At 37.5% G+C, this 25587-nt stretch overlaps 1 protein-coding gene across 1 annotated transcript; it reads right to left on the minus strand.

The window, feature by feature from the left end:
* Positions 1 to 2625: 2625 nt before the first annotated feature.
* Positions 2626 to 13835, minus strand: LOC121984319. Its single transcript, XM_042537199.1, has 2 exons — positions 13420 to 13835; positions 2626 to 3276 (listed from the first exon to the last, which is right to left on the minus strand). Exons 1-2 carry the CDS (start codon positions 13722 to 13724, stop codon positions 2832 to 2834), a joined length of 750 nt encoding a protein of 249 aa, XP_042393133.1. The 5' UTR covers positions 13725 to 13835; the 3' UTR covers positions 2626 to 2831.
* Positions 13836 to 25587: the final 11752 nt, after the last annotated feature.

Here is a 25587-nt window from a genome sequence, read left to right on the forward strand (position 1 = left end):
ATCGTATGCCGTTAAACGCCTCTACGTTCGGCCAATCTATTCGGCCGACCCTACCTTATCGACTGAGACTAATCAGTCGGGTGTATATAGGCCTTCAAGATAGCTTAATGTTAAGTGCTTCTACCTTCAATCGGTCTCTTATACTCTACCAGTCTTTTCTTACCGAACTCATATGCTCGGTCGGTCTTTTGAGCACGTCTGACCCTACATCATTGTCTAAAATCATTCAGTTGAGTCTGTAGAGACAACTTTATCCGATAACCCTTCTTCCAGCCAGCTGTAGGTCAAGGGTTACATGAGACCAAATGCATCTGTGTTCGCCCGATCTATAGAACCTGGTCAGCCCTTACCCGCCAGGCTTATAGGCTTGATCGGTATATTACGTTTGTTCGATCTTTGTCTATTGTGTACAAGGTCAAGAACTTTTACATTCGGTCGACTCTCTTTGTTGGGTCAGCCATGTGTATCCGGTCGAGTACCCGTGCTCAACCGGTCTTTACTTACCAAACTCATGTACTTGAGCAACCCTGCTATGTCCTGGACCACCCAAGGTTATACTTTCTTTACATCGGATCGATCCATTATATCCGACCGATCGGATCTACTTGGCTGGTTTTTTCAACCGATCCTACACGCTCGGTCAGTCCTACCTGCTCGCGATCGGTTTGTCATGCTCGGTCGGTCTGTCACACCCGACCTATCCCTGTTTGCCATGCATGGAGCAGCCCACCTTTGCTGGGTCCAACATTTTCCGGGCGGCCTCTCCTCTCATCCTTTCCCGCCTTCCTCATCCTCGTTTCTCCTTCTCCCCTTCTCCTCTCAAAAAGGGATCCTCTTATCACAACTCATATCACACGTAATTCATCTCCCTACCCACATGTATCGATCCTATATTTTACTCTGCACACTTGATAAATATATTCGATCATATATAATTTAATTTTAACCATTTATTATATATTAAATCTGAGTTTAATTATTATTACTGACTATATTAATACTCTAATCCTAGAAACTCATGAAAAGAAGAAGAATCTCATAAATAAAAACACACACAAACAAAAAAAAAAATGACATTAACATAAAGACTAAGAAATGGGAGAATAAGACGTCATTCATTGGGTGGTTGGTCTTCTAATCACTATTGGTCCATGTGGTGGGAACCATCATCACTGCACTCCAAAATTCATAGAAAACAAACTACAGAACACAAAAAAGACCGAGTGCCCTACATTTTCAATGAAGAAAAAGTCAGCTAAAGTGTGTGAAATGGTTTGGATGTGTCTGATTCTTTAGGGGACAAGTCAAGCTTGCTTTGAATTTTGAAGTGATTGCTTGCAATCAAGGAATATTTATAAAGGAGTAGCAATCAAGTGCCTGCTGCCTGCCATTGAAGGTCTGCCTGCTTGACCCTGTCAATGGCATCTGACAGTGCCGTCCTTTGCTTTGCCTTGCATTGCCTTGACAGAGTGATTGAATGCATCTCCATCTTGTGGTCAGTGACAAAAATCTAGAAAAACAGCTCTCCATTGTTGACTGGAATTTTAGATTGAAAGTGTCCACCACTCCACTGAAGGCAGGCTAAATCAATTCTCGTTTGTAGTTGAATGCAAGCTAACAAAATGGGTCTATGTTAGATGAACTATCGGGATCGCCTCATTTTCAAAACCTATTGTATTTTCTAAAAAGACAACATCGTAGAGTGGAAAAAGAAATAGGTTGATCGTTACATCGACGTGCGTTTTAGATTCAATATCTATTAGGCCAAAGGCTCTTATCCTCAACTCGTGACTTACCATGTGAACTAGTAGTCTACCTAATTTTCATTATGGTATGTCTTTGTCTAATTTCAAACCTAATCTCGCATTCTCGATGATGTGCATCGATACTAACTGCAATATACAATAATAATTAAATCTTCTTGTGCATTTGAACCAAGTAACATCAAATATGGAAAGACGGATTCGGTCGCCGTTAGGATAAATTGGGAAGCGCTCACGATGAATAACCTAGAAATCCAACATCTCGTGATCACATGTCTTATTTGAAAGAAAATTTCTACAAATATATTATAACTCTAGACTTTTGCATTTCGAGATTTAAAAGATTCGATTGAAAGAAGAAATATCAAATCTTCCCTTGCATCTTATAATCTTGACTTTAAAGATGAAGAATATTTCTATGACAAAGGAAGAAAAAAGGGATCGTTTTCATAAGATATTATATATGGACTCTGAACACTTTTCATTGAATCTTAGAAAATATGGTAACTTTACAGTAAAAAATAGAATCAATGATTGAGATATATGACAAATTTAAACACATTCAAACAGGACTTTGTTTACTTGGAAGGATCTAGAAGGGAGAGAAGAAACTAAAGGGTCAAAAAGTAGAAGATAAATAAAATGATTTTACTCCAAAGGACAGACTAGTTGATATGACTAACTATTGTATTCTCGACATTTTCACAATTGAATTTGACAGGCTAATTCAACTGATTAAATCTAGAGTTGTAGGGTAACCCAACTGTATTAGATCAGATCAATAGAGGCACTCAAATTTGATCACTTCCATATAAAAACTTGTGAGCGATTCAACCTTTTGATCTGGTTTCAAAAACAGCCCTTGATGTCACAAAATATGGCATTGAATATTATGAATGGTTAGAGAAAACTTCGCACGCATGAAACTAATTTCATTTCTTAGTCCAAATCTGAATAGGATTAAATATGAATGGCCCTACAAATGGTTAGAGAGAACTTCACGCGCAATCTGAAACTAATTCATTTGTTCTACTGTGTTGTTTTTTCAGCAATCTTCTCATTGGATGATCACTGAGCAGAATCATCATCTACAAGGGAGCGCTTTGCAGAAACAGGCTGCTTAAATTCTTCGGCAAATGCAGAAGAGTACGTCTTTATCTTCCAGGATATGAGAACACTGGAAGCAATTCCAAGTGAAGGAAAAATGTACGAGTACAGTTGGGACTTCTTGGAAGCTGTTGTTGAGGCTACAGCTGCCCCAGCAAGACTGCCGAGAGATGTGTTTTGAAGAATCATTGGCAAACAACCGATAACAGTAGGAAGAAGGAAATCAACAAGGAACTTCACGTTTGTGGCAGCCAAACCATAATTGATGACATAAGAAGGCAGGGGAGAGAATCGAGCAAGAAGAACAAATCTCCAACCATCACGTTCGACTCCTTTGGCAAGGAGCTGGAAGTATCTGTTGCGATGCACCCATTCCTTTGCCAATTTTGACCTCCTAAAAATTGCCCTGTCAAACAATAAATAAATCTATCAACTTGGATATAGAAGGCATAGCTTAGAAATGAAACATGTTCTTTCAGCTAAGAGAGTTTCTGATTACAAAAAACAAGACGAGGGGAAGTAGACATTGCCTGATAACTACGTGACTAATAAATCAATGAACACTAATCGTGGATATTAGTCATTATCAGCAAGGTGGATTTATTAAGCTCATCTATAATGGATGGATATCAAACTAGTTCACCTGATTGGAGTTCTCGTGCTTCATTGATAGTTTGGCATCAAACAAGTAAAATGATGGCTTTCTATGTTTGAGAAAGAAATTGCTCAAAGACATCTAGAGTAATTCATTGTAAATTACTTGACTAGGCCAACCAAATCTTCAAACCTATTTCCCCATCAATCGTCATGTCTTGGCAACAAACTTGGAAATTTAGTTGTTTCTATATAAATATGGAAGACATGTAAAACCTCAGGGAAAATAGATGATAAACTGTGACTGATAGTAACAGTATAAAGGACACATCACAATTCTTCTTGTTAGATTCACTGTCTTGTTTTATCTTTTTCCCAAGCAACCATGTCTTTTGATTGCACATCTAATGTGGCTTCTGATAGTCAGACTCAAGTTTTGTTGAGGATAGGGGAGACCCTTAATGTGCCTAAACACATTGTCAGGCGTCAACTTGGCGTCCACGGAGGGCATACCAGAGGTTGCACAAGGTGGTGTGGAAACAATGCACCCTATAGCCTCATAGCACACTCTATGCACCCACTACTCCCAATAAATAGATAGGAGAATAACTTTTATTTGTGATGGAATAGGCTTGAACTGGTCTATTAGACTTCGACCAAGTAATTTAACTCAAATGTTCACGACCAAGTAATTTAACTCAAATGTTCACATTAGATATCTTAGAACAACTGCTTTTTAAGAAAGCATGGATCATCATTCAACTCTTAGTTGTCTGCTAGAGGTGTTCGAGAAGCTATAACTATAATCAAGTAAACACAGTCCCTCCATTTCTCAACCTTGGACTTCTATTCTTTGATATTTGACACACCTCAAATAGCAAAATCGACATGTTACTTTTAAAAATATAGGATGAAGTAGCATTATTGTCATTATCAGATTGCCAGATCACCTGATGTTCGAAACTTAAGACTAATCATTTGGGTTTAAGGAAATTAATATAAATTCAGTGTGGTTATAACCATGCTAGTTCCTTGTGATTACAATTTCTAAAATAACAACAATGATTATTCTCTCTATTAGTTTGATTTTAATCACATAATTCTCAATATGGAATACCTTAAATATTATAAACTTCCTTATGCAGTTTAGATTAAGCACAAGTGTCATAGTTAGAAGCTCTATTAAATAAAGCATGCCTTAGTTCCCTAAACATGCCGTTATGGACCATGAATAAGCTCATGCAGCAAACAAGAATATGGAGCCCATCAAATACAAGAGATACACGCACGGTCGATTTAGAAAGAATTGTGCATATCAAGATAATTGATTCAGTCGTAGTTAATTGATTTTATTTGAGTCGAATATCTTTTATGAATTAAGTCTAGTATCTTTTATTTTTAGTAAGAATAACCTTTTCTTATTCCGTGTTTGTTTCTTCCTTCTTTGTGAAGGAGTGTCACTAGTTGTATTTAAATTGCTGGAACGCTACAATAAAGATTATGATTGAGTTTACAAAAAGAAATCAAACCCCTAGATCGAGAGGTTCTCTAATTCTAACGAACCTCAAATTCTCCTTACAACCATAGGTCGTAAAACCAAGAAAACAAAGATTGATTCCACCGATTAGTTGGCAAATTGTCCCATTACGCAATCCATATCCAAGGGTCATAACAAATTGGTATTAGAGCTCATCTTAGCGGTTGACTCACTTGCACTTCAACAACGCTTTGATGTTTTTCTCAAATTTACTAGGAGGATAAAGCCGCAAATGAAAAATGACAGCAACTCATCCACACTTAACTAGAGGAATTATCCAAAGTCTTCTTTAAACTACAATTACACAATAGCCATCCAGGTGAAGAGAGTAGTAGCCATCATAACCCACACGAGCAAAGGGTACCGTGGCAATGAGGAGGGATCCTCATATATATCATAGTATTTGAAAGTGGACTTCCCACGTTATGATGGTCAGTCTGATCCTTTGGGTTGGCTCGATGTGACCATTTTTTTGCCATCAACGCACTTCAGAGGGAAAAAAAGGTTGGCCTATCCTCATTCCATCATGAGAGAGGTGGCCAATTATAGTTTATCAAACTAGAATGTGATTGACCTCATATTCAATGGGAGGAATTTAAGGATATATACAATCTGAGGTTTGGGCCACCTATTCATAACAACAAATTAGGCGAGCTTGCCAAACTTCAACAATCAAGATCCGTGGAAGACTACCAGCGAAAGTTCGAACAATTGGTGGCATGAGCGAGTTCGTCAACATCAAAACAAGAAGTTCAAATATTCATTAGTGGCCTCCAAGATCGCATCATTGTGGAAGTCGAGCTTCACTACCCAAAAGATCTCACATCGGCTATGAGTTTGGCCCATCTTTATGAACGCCACTCTAAACGATTTGAAACTACCATCACACCATGGTTGGTGCGCCCCCATCCAGCTATCAAAGCATTCATTTATCAAGTGATTAAATCAGTCGAAAATGGAAGAACGACGTACTAAGGACATTTGTTTTAATTGTGATGAAGTGTAACCGGTCACGGTTGCAAACATCTTTTCTGGCTCGAGGGATTAGAATATTTTAATGAACAAGGCCACGTCAAGGATGTTGAAATTTCCCTCAATGCGATCACAGGCACCCGCATTCCTCAAACCATGTGAATTCAAGGACGAATTAACCACACCTGGTCCTCATTAACTTGGGGAGTACTCATTGCTTTCTAAATTAAGCACTTGCATCCCCCTTCCACCCATACATCAGAAAAATTACATTTCCTCTCCTCATGCTATTCTCAACTATCGCTCACACCGTGGATTTTCCAAACCCCTGTTGAGGCTTCATGGGAAGATGTGGTAGCTATCATGGAACATTACCAATCATTCATGTTTGCGAACAAACTCGTTTTTCAAGAGGGAGAGATGTTATGGATCATGAACAAGCCCATGCAGCAAATGAGAATCTAGAGCCCATCAAATACAAGAGATACATGCACGACAGATTTAGAAAGAAGGATGCATATCAAGATAATTGATTTAGCTGTAGTTAATTGATTTTATTTGAGTCTAAATATTTTTAGTAGAATTGAGTATAGTATCTTTTACTTTTAGTAAGAATAATCCTCTCTTTTTCAGTGTTTGTTTCTTCTTTCTTCATGAAGGAGTGTCAGTAGTTGTATTTAAATTGTTGGAGTGACGCAATAAAGATTATGATTGAGTTTAAAAAAAAAAAAAATCAAACCCCAAGATCGAAAGGTTCTCTAATTCCAACAAGCCTCAAATTCTCCTTATAACAATAGGTCGTAAAGGTCGTAAAACTAAGAAAACAAATATTGATTCCTTCAATCAGCCGGTAAACCATCCCATTACGTGATCCATATCCAAAGGTCATAACACATGCTCTCTTTAATTGCTTCAAGAAGGTTGTCGAAAGGGAGAGATTGACTAGTCTTACATTATCTTAAGAGGGAATGCGTTCACAACAAACTTGGGTCTTAACAAGATAGAAGAAGAAAGTGGATAGTAATGAGTATTGAAAAAACACTTATTAGAAAAAACTTGGCTCTAGTATTACATTTAGGCAATGCATGGTTCATCTCAACTACATAATGAAGATTAATAATATCTGTGAGGTTCCATGTTGAGAATTGTGATTAAAATTAAATTAATGGACAGAAAATTAATCATCTTTCTTTAGCTCTGGCTTTCTTTTTACACAAACAAATTGGCACTAGAGAAAGGGTTGGCCAAGCTATTGCAGATCCTAACAAAGTGGAAAATTGTGCATCACAATTTCCTTCACGACAACAACATTAATAGTAGCTCCAGAAGTCCGAGCCTTTTTATTGGATTGGCTCATCAAGCACATGTTCCTATCAAAAAGGTGCAACTCTTAGTATCATGACAACTAGAAACTGGTACGGTAAGAGGCATGCTTCCATAGATACTGTAGCCATCCCGATCAACATGAAGAGCAACATCAGTAGGTCTCACCTCCACTTATAGTTGAGTGTACTTTTGCTTCTTCTGAGGTGGTAACCAAGAAGAAAAATGACGAACATGAAATTTCGCATTCTCCCTCAGGCTGACCATCTGAAGCAGGCAAATGAAAACCTAAAGGACCTAACTAGGAAGGTGAAGAGAACAAATTTAATTTATCATAAATAAGGTGATTCCAAAACAACTTTAGGCCAATAAATCACAGGGGTATATGATAGCAGTTCTGATCCTGCTGATCATTTGGGAATTTTCCCTATCTGATATGGTATAATTTGGCACCTCAATGCATCTCTATGCAAATCATTTCTTCTGTACTCTCACTTCTTCTGAGGTGGTAACCAAGAAGAAAAATGACGAACATGAAATTTCGCACTCTCCCTCAGGCTGACCATCTAAAGCAGGCAAGTGAAAACCTAAAGGACCTAACTAGGAAGTGAAGAGAACAAATTTAATTTATCATAAATAAGGTGATTCCAAAACAACTTTAGGCCAATAAATCACAGGGGTATATGATAGCAGTTCTGATCCTGCTGATCATTTGGGAATTTTCCCAATCTGATGTGGTATAATTTGGCACCTCAATGCATCTCTATACAAATCATTTCCTGCCACTCCAAAGGGAAATGCACTTTGATGGTTTACAACCCTACCTGCTTAGCCTATTTTTTCAAGCCAACTAGCTAGAGAATTCTTAGACCATTTTGCAGGAAGCAAGCAAGCATCCTCACAAAATGATGGTTGATCTTCATATCAACAAGGGCAACATGAACTAGTTTCAAATTTTTAGCTTGTTTTGCTACTGAAATAAATCAAATTGAGGAAATATGTGGCAGCAATACAAGCCTTTATGAAACAATGAAGTTATCAAATTCTATTCATCATTAGCTGATCACCAGCCTGGTGGAATGAGCTAGTAGGTATATAACTACAGAAGCTATACTAACTTCTAACCAAGAAAAAGAAAATCTCAAGCAAAGTGTTGAAAAGAGACAATACTCAACAGGTGTGTGAAAAATGGGAAATTAGAATTTCCTGGAGATTTCCAAACCTCCATCTTTTCAAAATTAGAATTTCCTGGAAACAATCCCCTTGGATGTATAAAAAAAAAATCTGAAATCATAATGCTAGTCAATTGAAAAGGTTTTATAGAAGAGCCATGACCGCACAAAACCCTACAAGCTTAGGGAAATCTTTCAAAGTTTGTTATTAGCACAAGGATTTGTCAAAGTACAGAAAATTTTTGGAATTTTTCTAGACAAATAGATGAGTTAATCAAGAAAGGAGACATAAAGAAGATGACAAGAAAGATGATTGACAATAATCCAAAAGCAAATGAAACCAATAATAGTTGATATTATTGGTGGACCTAGTGCAGGAGGAGATACCAAGCCTGCTAAGAAATTTTATGCTAGAAAAGATACAAGATAAGCCAAGAGACCAAAGGTAGAGGGAGGTTGAGCCAATTAGTTTTATGCAGATGTAGGGATGTACTGCTAAAAGGCTTAGGCCTTGAAATACACCCAATAATAGCCCCAGACCAAACTTCAAAGCAAGTCTTGCCTCAGTGGAAAATATATGGAGATTATTGAAATGGGCAGTAGAATGAGTTTGATGTTACCTATAAACCTAGGGCTGCTGTATCTGAAGCCTCGCTTTGTTATTTATTTTACATGTATTGATGAAAACGAAAAAATCATACACGATGGCATAGGAGAAGAAAACCTGGAATATCTTCTATGGCCAAGTAACAATGCTTGTGTATTGTATATAGATAGTTCATCTATAAGAAACAAAGCAGGTGTCTTATTTATATTCCAACCATTCCAAGGAGAGACATTAAAATATGCAATGAGATTCTCATTTTTTTTCAGCAACAAATAATAATGCAGGATGTGTAGCTTCCATAATAGGATTAAAGTTGTCATCCCAACTTTAGAAGTATCTGTTGGTAAATCATATTCCAAGTGGTTGAGTTCGACCAAGTCGATTCCATGTGTTTGGTAAAGGTTTAACTAGCTAATATTGTGGTTACTAATGAAGTTTGTTAAGTGTGCATATGCAAAATAATTGACAAGTTACTGCAACTGCAATGGGTAGAAAAATCCAAGAAGGTTAAGTTGATTCCATCCATGGCAAATTGAGAAGTTCAACAAACGCTTGCAAATGGAGAAACCCAAGTAGGCCAAGAGTGACAAAGTACTTAGTGGTAGGAGAAGTTCATGTGTTGCCAAACGTAGAAGTCCTAATAAATCAAGGTTGATAGGAAACCAACAAACAAGAAGACTCGGAAGTGAGAAGTGAGCTTTCTTGGCAAATGAAAAGATTCGGAAGCGAGGCAGTCTAAGTGAGTCATGAAAGATTGCAAATGACCAATAATCTTGGCTTTGGGTAAAGATAGTCTAAGTGTTTGGGCTTAAGGTTTTTATCTTGAAACTCTATTGGGTTACATATGCTTTGATTTACTTTGTTGTTTCAATATCATTGTATTTTTGTAAGAGGTTTCTCTTCCTCTGATAAAGAAAAAAAAAATAGGGGGGTTTGTGAGGTGACTCATGTTACGAGTTCAAAGACCGTGGACTAGGAACTTTAGATTCCCAACCACACTAAAAGGAAGGAGCTACTAAACTTTGCTTTTGAGATTTTAAATTGTCTATTTCATATTCCAACTATTCACCTCCTCTAGCTGGCATATTGATCCTACAGTACTCACAATTGGTACAGAAGCATGCTAATGGAGAAATACAACATATGACCCTATGTCATTACAATACTAACATATGGTATGCATGGAAAGTTTGTAAAGCTTGACCTAATTTTGAATATACCATCTAGAAGTTTAAACTCACAATTTGATGCTTTATCAAAGTTCACAATTGGAGTTCAAAATGTGTCAAATAGGAAAGTTTAAATAGAAACCATGACAAAAGAGGAGCGTAGATGAGATTGAAATTGTTGCTACTAATGTGAAGGCATTGAGTTAGATTGATTTGATGAAACAATACGAAAAACTAAAAAAATTCCCAAGGCCTATGTGAATCAAGAAAATAGATCTTTGGTATCTTGTGATATTGTGAATCAAGGAATATTATATAAGAAAAGATTTCCACACCACTTTAAAAATGCTTAGGCACTTCACAAGCAAACTATTGTCCTAGAGGAACTTATGTCACTCTCGAGCCTTGGCTTTTAATTGAAGTAATAAGATATAGCAGAGTTCACAAAAAGGAAACTAAAATTCACATCAGTAAGGAACTTGCAATTTGGCCTTGCATGGTTCATCAAAACTACACAACGAAAATTAATGAGGAATTCCGTGTTGAGAATTATGTGATTAAAATCAAATTAATGGAGAGAGAATGAACTTCTTTGTTATTTATCCAGTAGACCCTTTTACTATGCAATTTGTTTCTAGTGGTTGTTTGGCACCTTCTTCCATTAAGCATTTTGTGCCTTCACTTAGGTGACTCTAGTACTTCTCACAATGGTCCAACTGATAGTGACCTTCTGGAGGAGGGTGGCATTTCAAGAAACAAGGTACAAGAATTTCATGCAAAGCTAAACACACGAGTGATTGGTCGAACAATACCAACAATCACTTGTTGACCTTGATTGACACCCAATTTTGGCAAGAAGATGTTAGTACCCAAATCGTTGAAGGGAAGATCGTTGGAACCTCGAGTGGTTTGACCATGGGTTTTGATGTTTGGGAAAAAGAGTTTAAGTTAGGCCTTGCCTTGTGGAGTACACGCAGGAACACCTGTTGACTCAGGGTCCGTAGAAGTAGGACAAGGGGAGTATGGATCATCGAAGGATGAGAAGTATCGAACACAGCTACACTTGGAGAAGACAAGTATGCAAAAAGGATGACACGGGAAGGAAGCTGACGGGCTTGGTGCATCCAAGACAAGAAGCTTCGTAAAAGAGTACACTAGTGGAGCAAGAAGGAAGCACAGAAAGCATTCCAAAAGGGCTTAGTGCATTCTAGAGATGAGAAGTCAAGAGGAAACCTGCACACATAAATTGTTTTGAGATGAGTTGGGTGAACCTATAATTGAGCGGAGGATAGAACTCAACGTAGGCAAACTCAGTCTTAGTAGACTTGAGTTAAAGTTCTAGGCAACCAGAAATACTCAACTCTCTATCAAAAGAGATGGCTATTTTGTGGATTGTTAGTGATAGTGTGTCAAAGTTGCTCTAGTTTTGATGAACCAAACCAAGTCATGGGTGAAAATATACCATCACCTAATATATGTAGATTCTCATGCTCACAGGGTGATGGAATCCCAAATATTACACATGTAATAGGCTCTTTTGGATAGTCTCCTATCTTTAGAAGATTGATTTTATTGCCTTAGATATCTCCTTTGAGTGTCTAGGGTCATATGTGTTTTTGAATCATATCTTTAACTGTGAAAATTTTGATTATGAGGTATTTAACTTGGTTAATACTGTCTTTATCTCTGGTATGTCATAATTACTAAAAATACAACATAATCAATTTAATGATAACCAATGTCAACATCTTGACACATGTCCAAGAAGGTCAAATTGATTGACCATTTGGTCAAATCGTCCACCCTAAAATACCCACAAGCTTCCTGTTCAAAGTTATATTTTCCTTCTCCTTAGATTCTTCATCCGATTAGGGTAATAGAGCGTGACTCCAGCAAGCAAATTCCTTGCAGTCTCATTCAAGTTTTGTCCTTTCTAAATCTTGAACTCCAACCAACTTCTAGGTTGAGCAAACTCCATTCAAATTACCAAGGGTCAACAAATTCACAACCCAACTCTTCATCAAATATAGACTCTTTAAACTGATGCAACAAACACAGCTTTGCATTATTATTATTATTGAACTGTAGAACCCTTAAGTAAAGTAAAAAGGAAAAGTTCTAGATTTAAAAAATTATCCTAAAGAGCATCTTAAAACCAGTGTTCTTGCAGACTAAGAATAATTGACTTCAATAAAGTATTTCTAAACTAATAGTCCATTATACAAAAAATCACGTTGTGTACCATTGTATTTTTAGGGTAGAACCAGTTTGCCATCCTTATGTCTTTACATAACTACACTTCTTTTAAGTGAAACATATCCAATAGTTTGAACATATCATCATAGCAAACAAGCCCACGAAACTCTTTACTATAGTACATGTGCTCCCTTGGAATTTACAGGTATTCCAAGTATCTCTCAAATTCCAAAATTATGATTCTAGACCCAGAAAATAAAAATATTTAAACAGAACAAAATTGAATTAAACAAAATTTATAGTTTCATGCATGGAAATGTTAGAAAAAATATCTTATAAATTTTATTTTGATTTTTATTAATCCAATTTTGTTAACTTAGTTCCATGTCCACTAAATTTGACCAAAATGAGATACATTTAGTAAAAATATCTTATAAATTTTATTTTGATTTTTATTAATCCAATTTTGTTAACTTAGTTCCATGTCCACTAAATTGACTAAAATGAGATACATTTAGTTTACCCTAACGGAAAAAAGTGCCTCCCATAATTAATGTGTATAGATAATTATAATAAACTCCTACCCTTGTTCTAGGACCAACAAATCTACATTTTCTCTCGTGGCCAAGATCTTCCAAATATTTACCCAATGACAACAGAAACTGACCTCCATTGTTAGTAGAAACAAAGTCATGCAGATTCAGTATTCTAATAATGAAATTAGCAAGCTTCATTTTTCAATGTCTAGATGATAAACCTCCAAAAGGGAATCAGAGGCATCATCAATGAGTAATCATTAACAGACTAGTATTCCTGATGACTAGTTCGGATGATCAAACTTATTCTTACAATTTATTCAACTATAGTTTTCACATGCGAATAAGTAAAGAAGATCAAGACGTCAACTATAAGCAACCAAATCACAGATCAAAGTAAAGCAGATAACGAAAGGGCAAAACAAGTGATCGGGATGACTAACCGTCCGATCCAGAAGGATAGGGAAGCGCCGAGGACCTTTGCAAAGAAGACGCAGAGCACAGCAGGGAAGAACCCGAAGAGCAGGGAAGCACCGGCCTCGAAAAAGACGGCGTAAGGCAGGCAAAGGGCCAGGGTGATGGTATGGGCGGCCACATACACCGGAATGGTCCACATCCCGAGCTTCTCAGACAGCAGCCGGAACGGTTCGAGCGCCGTCTCCGCGTTGAGACCGTATCGCCGGCCCGCTCCCGCCATCATCGCCAACGCGCTCACCGCCACAGCTATCCGAATCCAAGCCTTCCCCATCTTTCCCTCCTTCGCCGATCTGCTCTCCCGTCCTTTGACACGCTAGGCGAGATCGCCGGGAAGCATCAACTTGAGTTGATTTCTTCTAATAAAAAGTTGGGATTTTTTATATTTTTTATTTTTGGTTGCGCTTCTCGTCTTTTATACAGAAAACACGTATTTACGGTGATTCGGACCAATAGTGAAGTGGCACGTAATGGATTAGCATATACATGAATGACTCGCACGATCCGAGCACGTGAAGTGAATATCGTAATACGATGAATCTCTTTCTTCACCTGTTATAATATTAAACGGTGATTTCACAATTATAATCTTAAGAGGTGCAGGATCTTATTAGTGATCTCACACTTTAATCCTTAAAGGGGAGGTGAATAACAGTTTTCTACGTGACATGATCGACTCGGTCAATATATATTGGGGAGGTGAATAGCAATTTCCGATCTCATCATCTTGACGAGAGAAAGAGAGATAAATAATATTAGGCGCTGTAAATTATCACGACAACTCTCCGCGACCCGTAAACAGTCCACGTGGCCAACTCCATCTCATCCCTCTCTCTCCGTTTCACGAATGAAGACTACTTGCGTCAAAATCTTTGGTCGCTTTAGTTTTTCGCGTGCCCTAACTCTCATCTCCTCCCTTGTAAAGCAGCAACTTCCCCCTACCTCGTCGTTCTCGGATCTCCCTCTATTGCAATTCTCTAATCTCCTTCCGCTGTCATTCTCTCTTCTCCCTCTCCTGCCCTAACTCCCGTCTCTCCTTCTTCTTCTTCCCTCTCATGAACATTTGTCAAAGCCCTAACCTAGCTACTAATGGCAATAATGAAAATAATCTTTAATTGATTTCAATCAATTAAGATTTATTATATTTGACATCACAATCAAGATCGACATAAATCAAATAGAAAAAATAATATTTCCAAGTTTATTATATTACTATGTTTATAATTATTACGATTGTATGTTTTATTTAATCTTTCCATTATTATTTTGGATAACTTATATAAATAAGTCTATTGGCTTTAGTAATAAGATCATCAAAAAAGCTTTATATTATTTCTTTCCTCTACCTATTAATTTCTACATAGTATCAGAGTCATGATTCTTCGTTTTTTTTTAAACCTCCTTTGCTTTTTTTTTTCCTTTTCCTTATCTTCCCTCAAAATTTATCTTCCTTCTTTAATTCATCTTCCGGCGCCTCAAATTCCAACCACGAGAAGCAATAACATCCTCAGGTAGCAACTACAAAAGAAAATAGAAATTCATCAAAAGCAACATGTCGATAAATATATATTCGACCAGTCGAAATATGAAGACAACGGTACCTATGATGCAAATTACTATAACCAAGGAAAACACATTGTAAAGAGCAAGATTTTAACTTGTGCTTAGAGTAAGGTCATAGCCAAGGATAACATATGCAACCATAGATACGAAAGAAGGAGAAATCTGGAAGACAATTATAAAGTCTTTCCAAGGGACACTTATTTTGAAGTAGTGGAGTGGGTAAATGATTGATAAGTTAGACTGCGGTTTGGACTACATCATCTAAAAATTTAAGTGGAACTGAGGCATGATTAAGAAGAGCTAAGGCAATTTCAACCACATGACGATTGATCCGGTGGTAAGAGCCCGGGACCCCCTAACGAAGGGTCAACGTCACGTGGAGGTCAAATGGCCAAGTAGCCCGCCGGAGAAGGGTGAGCCGACCGGACTTGGAAGAAATGGATAAGGCCGATCGGCCGACCAATGGACATTCGGTAGTAAAAGGTGCCCTGACCGGGTTGGGGTTCCGACGCTCAATGAAACAATGTCTCAGAGCCGAGAGGAAGTCACTCGCCTGGAAGTCTCCCCGGCATCTCAGCACAAGCGATAGGCGAGATGTGAGGAGCGTGCCGTCCGGCCGGCGCAGGGGATGAAGGCCATCCGGACGATGTTCTCCATCCAGCCGGCCGGACGTACGTCCCGACCGGCGGTAAAGGAGAACAGGAACATCTCCTGATAGCCGTCAAGTCACATGACTAAGCCATACTCCTAGTCTGACAACGGGGTGTCTTGTTGTCCTATCGAATGCGCGATGGGACTGTTGCAGTATGGCGTCAGGTAAGTTTTCTGACAGGCACACACCGAGGCATGGGCTGCGGATACGCACGCGCCTCGATAGGCGTGTAGGAGCTTTTTCATCGCCCTATATAAAGAACTGTAGACTTCGCCGGAGAGACGCATTCTACAAGCTTGGGAGCTCCTTTTTCCACTACTTACCTGACTTGAGCGTCGGAAGGTCACCGCCGGGAACCCCTTCCCGGCCCGACTTCTATGCAGGATCGCCGGAGCTTCGGAGGCCTGTGCCATCGACTAGGAGAGCGCCACGTGCCCAGCGTCCCTTGGTTCGTCGATTCGGACAGGATCAACGATGTTTTCTCTCTCTCTCAGAGCAAATATATTACTGGGCTCCTACAACGAGCTAAAATGGATGGTGCACGTCCTATCTCCACACCAATCATTAAGGGTGGTTTCACTGCACCTTCATCCTCCTCTTCGATGTCTGATCCCAGATCTACCGTAGTATTATTAGTTCCCTACAATATGTCACAATTGCATCACCCGATATTACTTTCGCTATGAATCGTGTCTGTCAATTTATGCATGCTCCTACTGAACATCATTGGAAAGGTGTTAAGAAGATTCTTCGATATCTCAAAGGCACTATTCTACATGGTCTTCTTTTATATCGTCAGTTTTCACGAGAGTTGATTGCCTACAGTGATGCAGATTGAGATGGATCTCTTGAAGATAGACGTTCTACTAGTGTATATGCTATATTTCTTGGGCAAAATCATGTTTCTTGGCTTTCAAAGAAGCAACCTACAGTCTCTCGCTCAAGTACTGAAGCTGAATATAAAGTTATCGCTAACGCAATGTCAGAAATTATTTGACTACAATCTCTTCTTTCAAAATTACATTATCCCAACTGCTACGCCTAAAATATGGTGTGATAGTATTGGAGCAACTTATCTTGCGGCAAATCCTGTTTTTCATGCTCATACCAAGTATATAGAGATTGATTTTCATTTTGTTCGCGAGCATGTGGTGACTCAACAACTTTCAGTCTCTTACATCTCTACGGAAGATCAAATTACTGATATATTTACCAAGCCATTATCTAGACAACGTTTCACCAAGTTAGCACTCAAACTCAACGTTCAGGCACTCCCATTGAGTTTATCGGGGGGGGAGGGTAATGACAATAATGGAAATAATCTCTAATTGATTTCAATCAATTAGGATTTATTATATTTGGCATCACAATCAAGATCGACATGAATCAAATAGGAAAAATAATATTCCCAAGTCTATTATATTACTATATTTATAATTATTACGATTGTATGTCTTATTTAATATTTCTATTATTATTTTGGACAACTTGTATAAATAAGCCTATTGACTTTAGTAATAAGATCATTAAAAAAGATTTATATTATTTCTTTCCTCTACCTATTAATTTCTATAGCTACTGCTCTATTGAGTAGATCCTAGCGAGAAGAATCGAAGCCAACAAAGGAATCGAGGAACCCAACAAAGTAATCAAAGAAGGGGATCTTCTTCTTCCCTCGCCGCTAGTTGTCTCTGCCCTGTCAGCAACCAGCGAAGCTGCGAACACCTCTAAGGAGCGAACTTAAGTTTGAGCACTCTTTGAGGTAATCAACTTCTTCTTATTTAATGTTCAGGTTTGGTAGGTGGAATTAAAATGTATAGGTTCTTGAAGAACCTGCTTTTTATCCAATCTTGTGTCTGTCTAACCAATCAATCTATACATTATTATTTTCTAAGTTGTACATTTCGCATAGAGTCTACCATGTTAAAGATGATCCCTCCTATAAATTTAACTGATGAAGGGCCCTCTCGCATAACTAATGGTATTTCAGTTTAAGCTCTTTATTAGTAACCATAGCTCAATATGGAAGGAACCTCTTATACCAGGGAAAGGTTAGAGGATAAGCTAGTTATTGAGACTCTTTACTAGTCTAAGTAGTATTCTCTTTCTTAGTCCTAAAAATATCTTATATCTTCATTACAATTACAAGAGATATACTACTGGAAAGAGGATAGACTTAGCACAGGAAATGCATGGAAGGAAACTTTCACTCGCATAGCTAATGGTTTCTGCTTCCAGTTCATGTTTTTTCATAGAGCTTGGCTCATCATCTAGCATGATATTCTAAAAGCATAGCTTACGTCATGTTTAGTCTCATATCATTCCCCTATTTGTTCATATAGGCATGGAGAATTCACTTGTTCTTTCCAAATTTCTCTTCATCTTTTATGTATTACATGCTTTATTCCTTGGAAGAACTCAGAAATAATATAGGATAAGTCTACTGATTCTTCTATTGTTACAGTAGCAAAAAATCACATTGCATGTTTCATGTTTGATATAAGCTTCATTTTGTTTCATGTTTAATTCCTTTAGCACAAGAACATGAAAGGCATTATTGATTTTCCCTTTTATATCTTGATTTTTTGTGAAGAATGACACGGATTTTTTTTATCTAAGTAATGAAAATTTGATTATTAAGTTGCTATTTCATGGCATCATCAAGTTATAATAGCATCGATAATACAAGATATCAACCTGTAACATATAGGGACTGCGGACAAATAATATTAGTGTGTATTTCTAAATCAACCAAGAATCTTGGAAGATACTATTACAGATGTGGGCAATATGGATAGCAAAAGTGGATGACGACCGATACTAATTCTTCTGGTAAAATTGAAAGTGAACACAATACTTCTCATGGACGTAATTCGGGAATAATCAATGTACCAAAATTTATTTGGATACCAGTGATGGTGAACTTGATTCTCTTAGCTATAATCCTGACTGTGTCGTTAGTTTATCTGGTTAGTTAGTGTTAAATAATGTTGGTCTTGTAATGTAATTGGCTAAATGTTTATAATTCTGGACACAAACTTATTTTGTTAGTTTATATCGTTAAAAACTATTCGAATAGAAATTTCTCAGGGTTTAATTGAAATGTTTAATTGGAGTATTCGAATAGAAACATTGTTTAATTGAAATGCTTAATTGAAATGCTTAATTGAAATGTTGAGTTCTTGGGACAACTAATGAATGATTCTTAGTGAACTATGACATGGTGAAGTTTCTACATTGAGGTGATTTATTTGCTAACGCAATCTGAATAGTTACAACAATCTATCTATATCTTGAAATGGTCAACAAAATTTCTACTATGCAATTGTTTACTGAAGAAGGTCCCCAAGAATTCTTCCAAGGTGAAGTTGCTACAGTGAGGAGGCTTATCAGTAGACACTAGTTCAGGTAAAGGCTTATTGATAGACCCTGGCTTCTTGATTTGAATTAGCTAACACCCTGTTCTCCACACTCTTGTATTCATCAGTGGACATGATCTGTGCAAAAAAATTTAAAACAAACATAAAAAGAATTTTAAAAAATATATTAAAAACTTGGGTAATTAAGGTTAAAATTGTAAGGATAAAGATTACGAAAGAAAAGGAGGGATGCACATAATGTATCTTGGTTGAACATGCAATTAGAGGTGGAAAGAGTTTCTAAGATATCTAGGTCATTTTTCCCTGGACTTTTCCATTTGAGCATGATTAGCATTGAGAGTTTCATAACATTCCCTAATACAATTATGAAAATTCTTTACTAAGCAAGTTGCTTGCTCTGTGTAATATATATCATGAGAACACTTACATAGATATACATAGCCAATAAGATGGCACCAACAATATAAAACTACACAAGAACATGATATATGAAAATCAACAATATGAAATTAGACTAAAAAATCATCAACATAACACTAATAGGCTAAAACTGAGTTGGAAATATTATAGAGGAACATTGACAATGTTAAATCAATAACACAAAAATAGCAGATTGCACCAATAGCCTGAAATAAATTCAATAGTACTTTGAGAACTCAAGTCCAGTTTGATAGCATGGATACAAATTCAATAGTACATCAACAATTGGTTCTTGATTCATAAACCAACAAAGCTCCCTGCTAACATAGGATACAAATTCAAACATCAAAAAGGTAAACTATGCCAAAAAGAGAAACAACTTCATTACAAGTAGAATAACAGTGCTAATAGCAATTTAACATAATTTCATGTTCTTCCAAAATTCCAATTCAACTTCAAAACTAGCAACATAACATAATTCCATATTCTTTCAAAAGTCCAATTCAACTTCAGAACTAGCAACTTAACAAAATTCCATGTTCTTCCAAAAGTCCAATGTAACAATCGAAAGATGGAACTTCAGAAGCAAAACAGAAGCAACTTTAGAACCAACAACTTCACATAAATCATCCAACGTAACAGAAGCAAAGTAGAATTCCATGTTCATCCAAAAGTTGCTAGAGAAGGCATGATCTGCTCGAATAAAAATGATAAATAAAATAAAAGAACCAACATATGAATCAACCAAACTGTAGAAGTAGGTATGTTAAAGATGAAACTCACAGCTGAGCAGTATTAGCAGCTGCTAGTAAATAAAACTTGCATTAGTAGGATTATAACTAGCAAATCCTTGCTAGTAAATATCTATTTTGATAATCGACTTCCAGACTGTGGCGAGGCACGAAGCTTTCTTGGATATTGAAGCAACAACCACTTCTAGATAAAGTCTTTTGAAAAATTAAATATTTAGCTTTCATTCTGAAAATCCTTAGCCTAACTAGTCAAGTGCTGATCAAACCTAAGTCATTATTTAACCATCCTAATATGGCAATAATAATGAAAGCAGTAAATCAAACAATCAAACAAAATTATCTAATAATAAAGAGTCTTTCTTTTGGGTCCCCTTGTATCATAGCCTTGATAAGGTCTATCGAGACAAGATCTTTAGGGATCCGATATTGATTAAGTCCAACTTGATTAATCACGTTAGACTTAGGGACCTATGCTTAGATTATGTTTCTATTTGATCGATTTACTAAAGATAAGTACGATCTAAATCTTTGTTTGGCCTTATATCTGAATCTGAATTGATTGTATACGTCTCTTTGTTTTCCAAGAATTAGATCAAGATTCTTAGAACTCAAAGTAAACCGTTCTAACGAGTCCCTAAGTTCCTTGACTTAGCTTTTCAAGTTAGGATTTTCTTCCTCAAGTTGTTGGACTTGAGTTGAAGTTCTATCTTGAACAGGCTCAGTCAAGGGACTTGGGTTAGTCAGTTCTTTAGACCTAGATGTTTGATTTTGCCAATTTTCTAGATAGATAAGAGATTAAATTTTGTAATCTAATTATTAACGGACTTATAGTGTAATCGTCTTCTGAGTTGGATTCAGATTCGTTGCTTTTCTCAGTCTCGACTTCATTCTTAGACTCGACTTCAGATTTAGTCTCGGTGACGTGGGCTTGTACTGGTAGTGCCAATAAGCCTGGTTGAGTTTGTTCTTCTTCGTTTGACGCTTCCAATGACTCAGACTACATTGCCTTTAATGCCTTCATTATTCCTTGATTTATGTTCGGGCACTCCAGCTTGTAGTGTCCTTTTCTTATTGCACCCATAACAGGTCACTTCAGACTTAGGCTTCGAGGTTTGATTTTTACTCATTTGGTTGCCCTTTGATTGGATCATCCTCTTCTTCTTTAGCATTTTCTGAACTAGGTTGACTAGTTTGGAGGTGAGCTCCTCGTTATCTTCAGAATCTGATTCATCTTCAGATTTGGGTTTGGGTTGGTACTTTTGCTTCAGCTTCTTATTTGTGAGTTTCCCTACAAGTAACACAATACCTTTCTCGGCCCAAGTAGTATTAGCTTGCTCATACAATTCAAACTCAGAAAATAACTCATCTGGCATAATAATTGAAAGATCCTTGAATACTTTGTAAGCATGCATCTACCATGGATGCTCACAAAGTGCTCCTCAAGGAACCGTTTAATGTGTACCATATATGTAAAATATGACAACAAATATAATTAAATAATAAGGTTTAATGGACGAAAAACCTTAATGGAATTTTTAGAAATTTTTAGAAATTTTCTGAGATTTAATTAGAGCTCGTATGATGTATTTAGAGTGGATGCACTAATGGGGTCAATAAAAATCTGTTAGGAATACCCGGAAGTAGGAGTTGATTAAGGAATCAACTTAGGGTTTAATTGCACTAAACCTAAGTATTTGTTATAAAATCCCTCCAACCCTAATAACCTACCCGACACCTCCTTCCCCGATTTCTCTTCATCGCCGCTCGAACTCCTCTCCTCATCTCACCATCGCCGACTCTCTTCTTCTTCTCTTCCGCCTGAGCAACATCGAGCCTCTTCCTCATCCTTGTTGAGCTCGTGACATCGATGCCCTAGCTTTCGATCCGCCGTCGATCGATCACCGTCCCTGTCGCAGCACCGGTTGCTTCTTCCACGCGACGCCAACCCTCGGGCTCACTCCAGACTTCACCGAGTAGTGCCGGCAGTCGGCCAATCTCCTCTGCCCTAGCGTTGATCGCGCTATCGCAAGCTTGCTTCTTTCTCCTCTTTGCCGAGCAGTGCCTTGCCTTCTCTGCCCTAGCGACAGTAGCTCGGTTCCTTTTCACCTCCGGCCAACCTTTCTTTCTGCCCTAGCTCAGGGTCTTCGGTATTGCTATGGTCAGAGCCGCCATTGTCGTGGAGCAAGTTGTGTACCATTGAGGTAATAATTTAACTCTAGTAGCATATGTTTGTGGGTTGAATTGCTAGGGTTCTAATTTAGGGAATCTGGTAACCCTACCAAGCTCCGATCACCAATTCCCAACAACAAACTTCTCCGATTGCGGGTCAGCATTAACATGATCGAATTTGGGTGAGTTTGTTTAGATATGGTTGATTCATTACATAGTTGGTTGTTCTTGTGTAGTTAGGTTAACTGGTAGTTAAGTTAGGAATGGATTGTTTTTAATTTGATGTAAGGTTAGGTTGGTTAGGTCTAGATTCTAATCTAATCGATTGGTGGAACGATTAGGGTTTAATGAAGTTAACCCTAGTTAATCAATGGATTGGATTTTAGACGGAGATTTGTTTTAGCTAATTAACTTAAGTAATTAGCTAAATCTGTATATTATGCGTTACAGGACTTTGATTCAAGTCGGGCGTCTCAACGGAGGATTTTGGGATTTGATTTTCTATTGAGGCGGGTACTTCTTACTTTGATTCTTTAGTTCTTTGAACTTGGTGCATGAGCTATTTTTGGATAAGGACCATTTTACCTTGATTCCACTCTTATTTTCTTGTGCTTGATACTTCCACTCAAACTTTTGAGTTATTCATTTCTATATCCATACAGTCTCTTGTTGTCATCTATGATATTTAGCAGATACTGGATACCATGTTTGCATGTTTTGAGTGTTGTTTAGTTCTATTATGTGTTGAGCATGTTGGCTTCATGTAGCATACTTGATTCTTGTTTATATATATATATATATATATCTATATATATATATATATATATATATATATATATATATATATATATATATATATATATATATATATATGATGACTGTTGCATTTGATGCATCATATCATGGCAGACATGTCAACGACCAATTCTCCCTTGCGGTCGAGAGAGTCGTTGACCAGGGTCACATCCTCGGCCACTCGACAGAGTGGTAGCTGGAGTTGATGCCGCTTGTCCTGTCGTGCCGCACTCGGCCACTTGCAGTGGGTGGTAGCTGGAGTTGCGAGCAGCAGGGACCCCCTTCGCTGTGTAGCTAGTTAGCTACTCAGCACCTGTCCATCCGGTCACTCGAGAGAGTGGCGGCCTTTGGGTGGTACAGTTGTCATCGATCCGACCTCTCGACCATACAGGGGTCGTGGTGCAGAGAGGTGGGCGGGGTGACCATCCGTACATATGCTGTTATTATACTTGCTTTGGCTGCTGCAGTTTACATATGCTGTTATTGCTTACTTCTGTTGTTGTGGTATATTTATGCTGTCATTGCTTCTTGTTCTTGTTCACTTATGCTGATATGTTGACGTATGTTGAGATATGCTCTCGTTGTAGGTGGTTAGACCTTGGGTTATTTATTGGAAATGTTTACCTACCTTACGCATTACCTCTGTAGTTATGAGCAGTACTGTAGTAGATTAGTTCTACTCCTGACCTTCTATTACCTAGCCTAGGATATGGTTTCAGGTATGAGCATTGATTATGATTTTATTTTGTATCTGCTAATTCCCTTATGAGACTGTATACCTTTTTGCATTCTCTATTTGTTTATTTTATGTTCATGCACTATCTTTCCTTACCCGTTGAGTTCAAATACTCACCACCCCTAAAATGGTTTTCTTTCGCCAAGTAGCAGTAGATGATTCATGGATGCTTGGAGAGATGTCAACTGCCAGTCCTGGGTCCTGCGTTACATCGGTTTTATTTCTACTTTACTTGTATTTTTAGCATACAATGATTTTTAGTATTGTATGAATTGGTCTGTGTTTGGAGTTGATTCGTGGTGTTTTGTTTTTCGTGATCTTGTAGTTGTGTAAGCCTAATTGGCTAGTAACCTTTAGTTGTAGATTGTGGGTTTTCTTTTTGTTTTTCTGCTGCGTTTTTGATACAGTCGTGTGGGCTAAAGATTAACTGCGTGGTTGTTTTATTCCTTTATGTCTAGCCAGGTAGGCTGCGTATCTTAACTGCGTGGTTATGTTGTTTTTATTTTATGTATGTTTATATATCCCAGCCGTATGTGGCTGATATATATTTTGTATGTAGTAATGCTTCAGATTGTCACCCATATAGGGGAGATACTGCCGGATTTTTGTCTGGAAGAGACTCCTCTGGGGCGTGACAATATAACATCGTGATTCTCCACTTTTTGTCTGATCGCGTGGAGTTGGTTGAGCAGATCTTGGATCCGAGCATGTAATTGGCTCGTCGATTCACCATTCTGCATTTTAATATTATATAACTTATTTAAAATAAGGTCACATTTACTTACTTTTGCATCAGAGGTGCCCTCTTTCAATTTAATCAATTTCTCCCATATATCCTTTTCACTTGAGAATGGATCGAATCGGTTCAGTTCTTCTTTTGTTAGGTTGCATTGGAGAGTACATGTAGCTTTTGCATCCACCTCAATCTTCCTCTTTGTTGGTGCATCCCACTTATTGCAGGGGATGAATACTCCGTCTTCAGTGGGAAATTTGTATCCAGTTTGGATTATGATCCACATTTCTGTTAGAGTGTATACTAAAAGTCTAGCTTTTTGTATAAACATATAAGAATCACATTGGTCAAATGTCTACATTTATATGCTAAGTGTAGTTGTTTAATTAATTTATATTGTAGATAACATGGTGTGTGGTGTCACACACAGAAGATCATGTTATCAATTCCTTATAAATTATAAACAGTAGCTCACGATTAAGATGGATAGGAACAAACCATTGGAATAGTCATAGTGTAATTTGATATTAGTTTATCTTGACTATAAAATTACACTAGTACACTCTGAGTGTATTGAGCAAGACCATTTAAGGTAAGTTCTTTTTATACTGACTACATAAAAGAACAAAACCTTTGTTATTATGGAAGTGTGTGCTCTTAATCTTGATATAATAACAAGTGCATATATTTAGTATTTATTTCTTTAATTTATCAAAGGGTGCGATTTAGTTCGATAAATCAATAGGCCCGATAAGTTGGAAAATAATATTATTTATAGTGTGTGTTGTTGATTATAAAAGGAAGCTGTGTCTTAGAAATCTAGGTTGATTATGCCTCTAAGAGGAGCTCATAAGGATTATCATGTAAACCCTGCAGGTGGACTTAGTCCGACATGACGATGAAGTTGAGTGGTACTACTCTTGGAGCTAGATATTAA

The sequence above is a fragment of the Zingiber officinale genome, chromosome 5B (genome assembly GCF_018446385.1).
Source record: "Zingiber officinale cultivar Zhangliang chromosome 5B, Zo_v1.1, whole genome shotgun sequence".
Taxonomy (NCBI): Eukaryota; Viridiplantae; Streptophyta; class Magnoliopsida; order Zingiberales; family Zingiberaceae; genus Zingiber; species Zingiber officinale.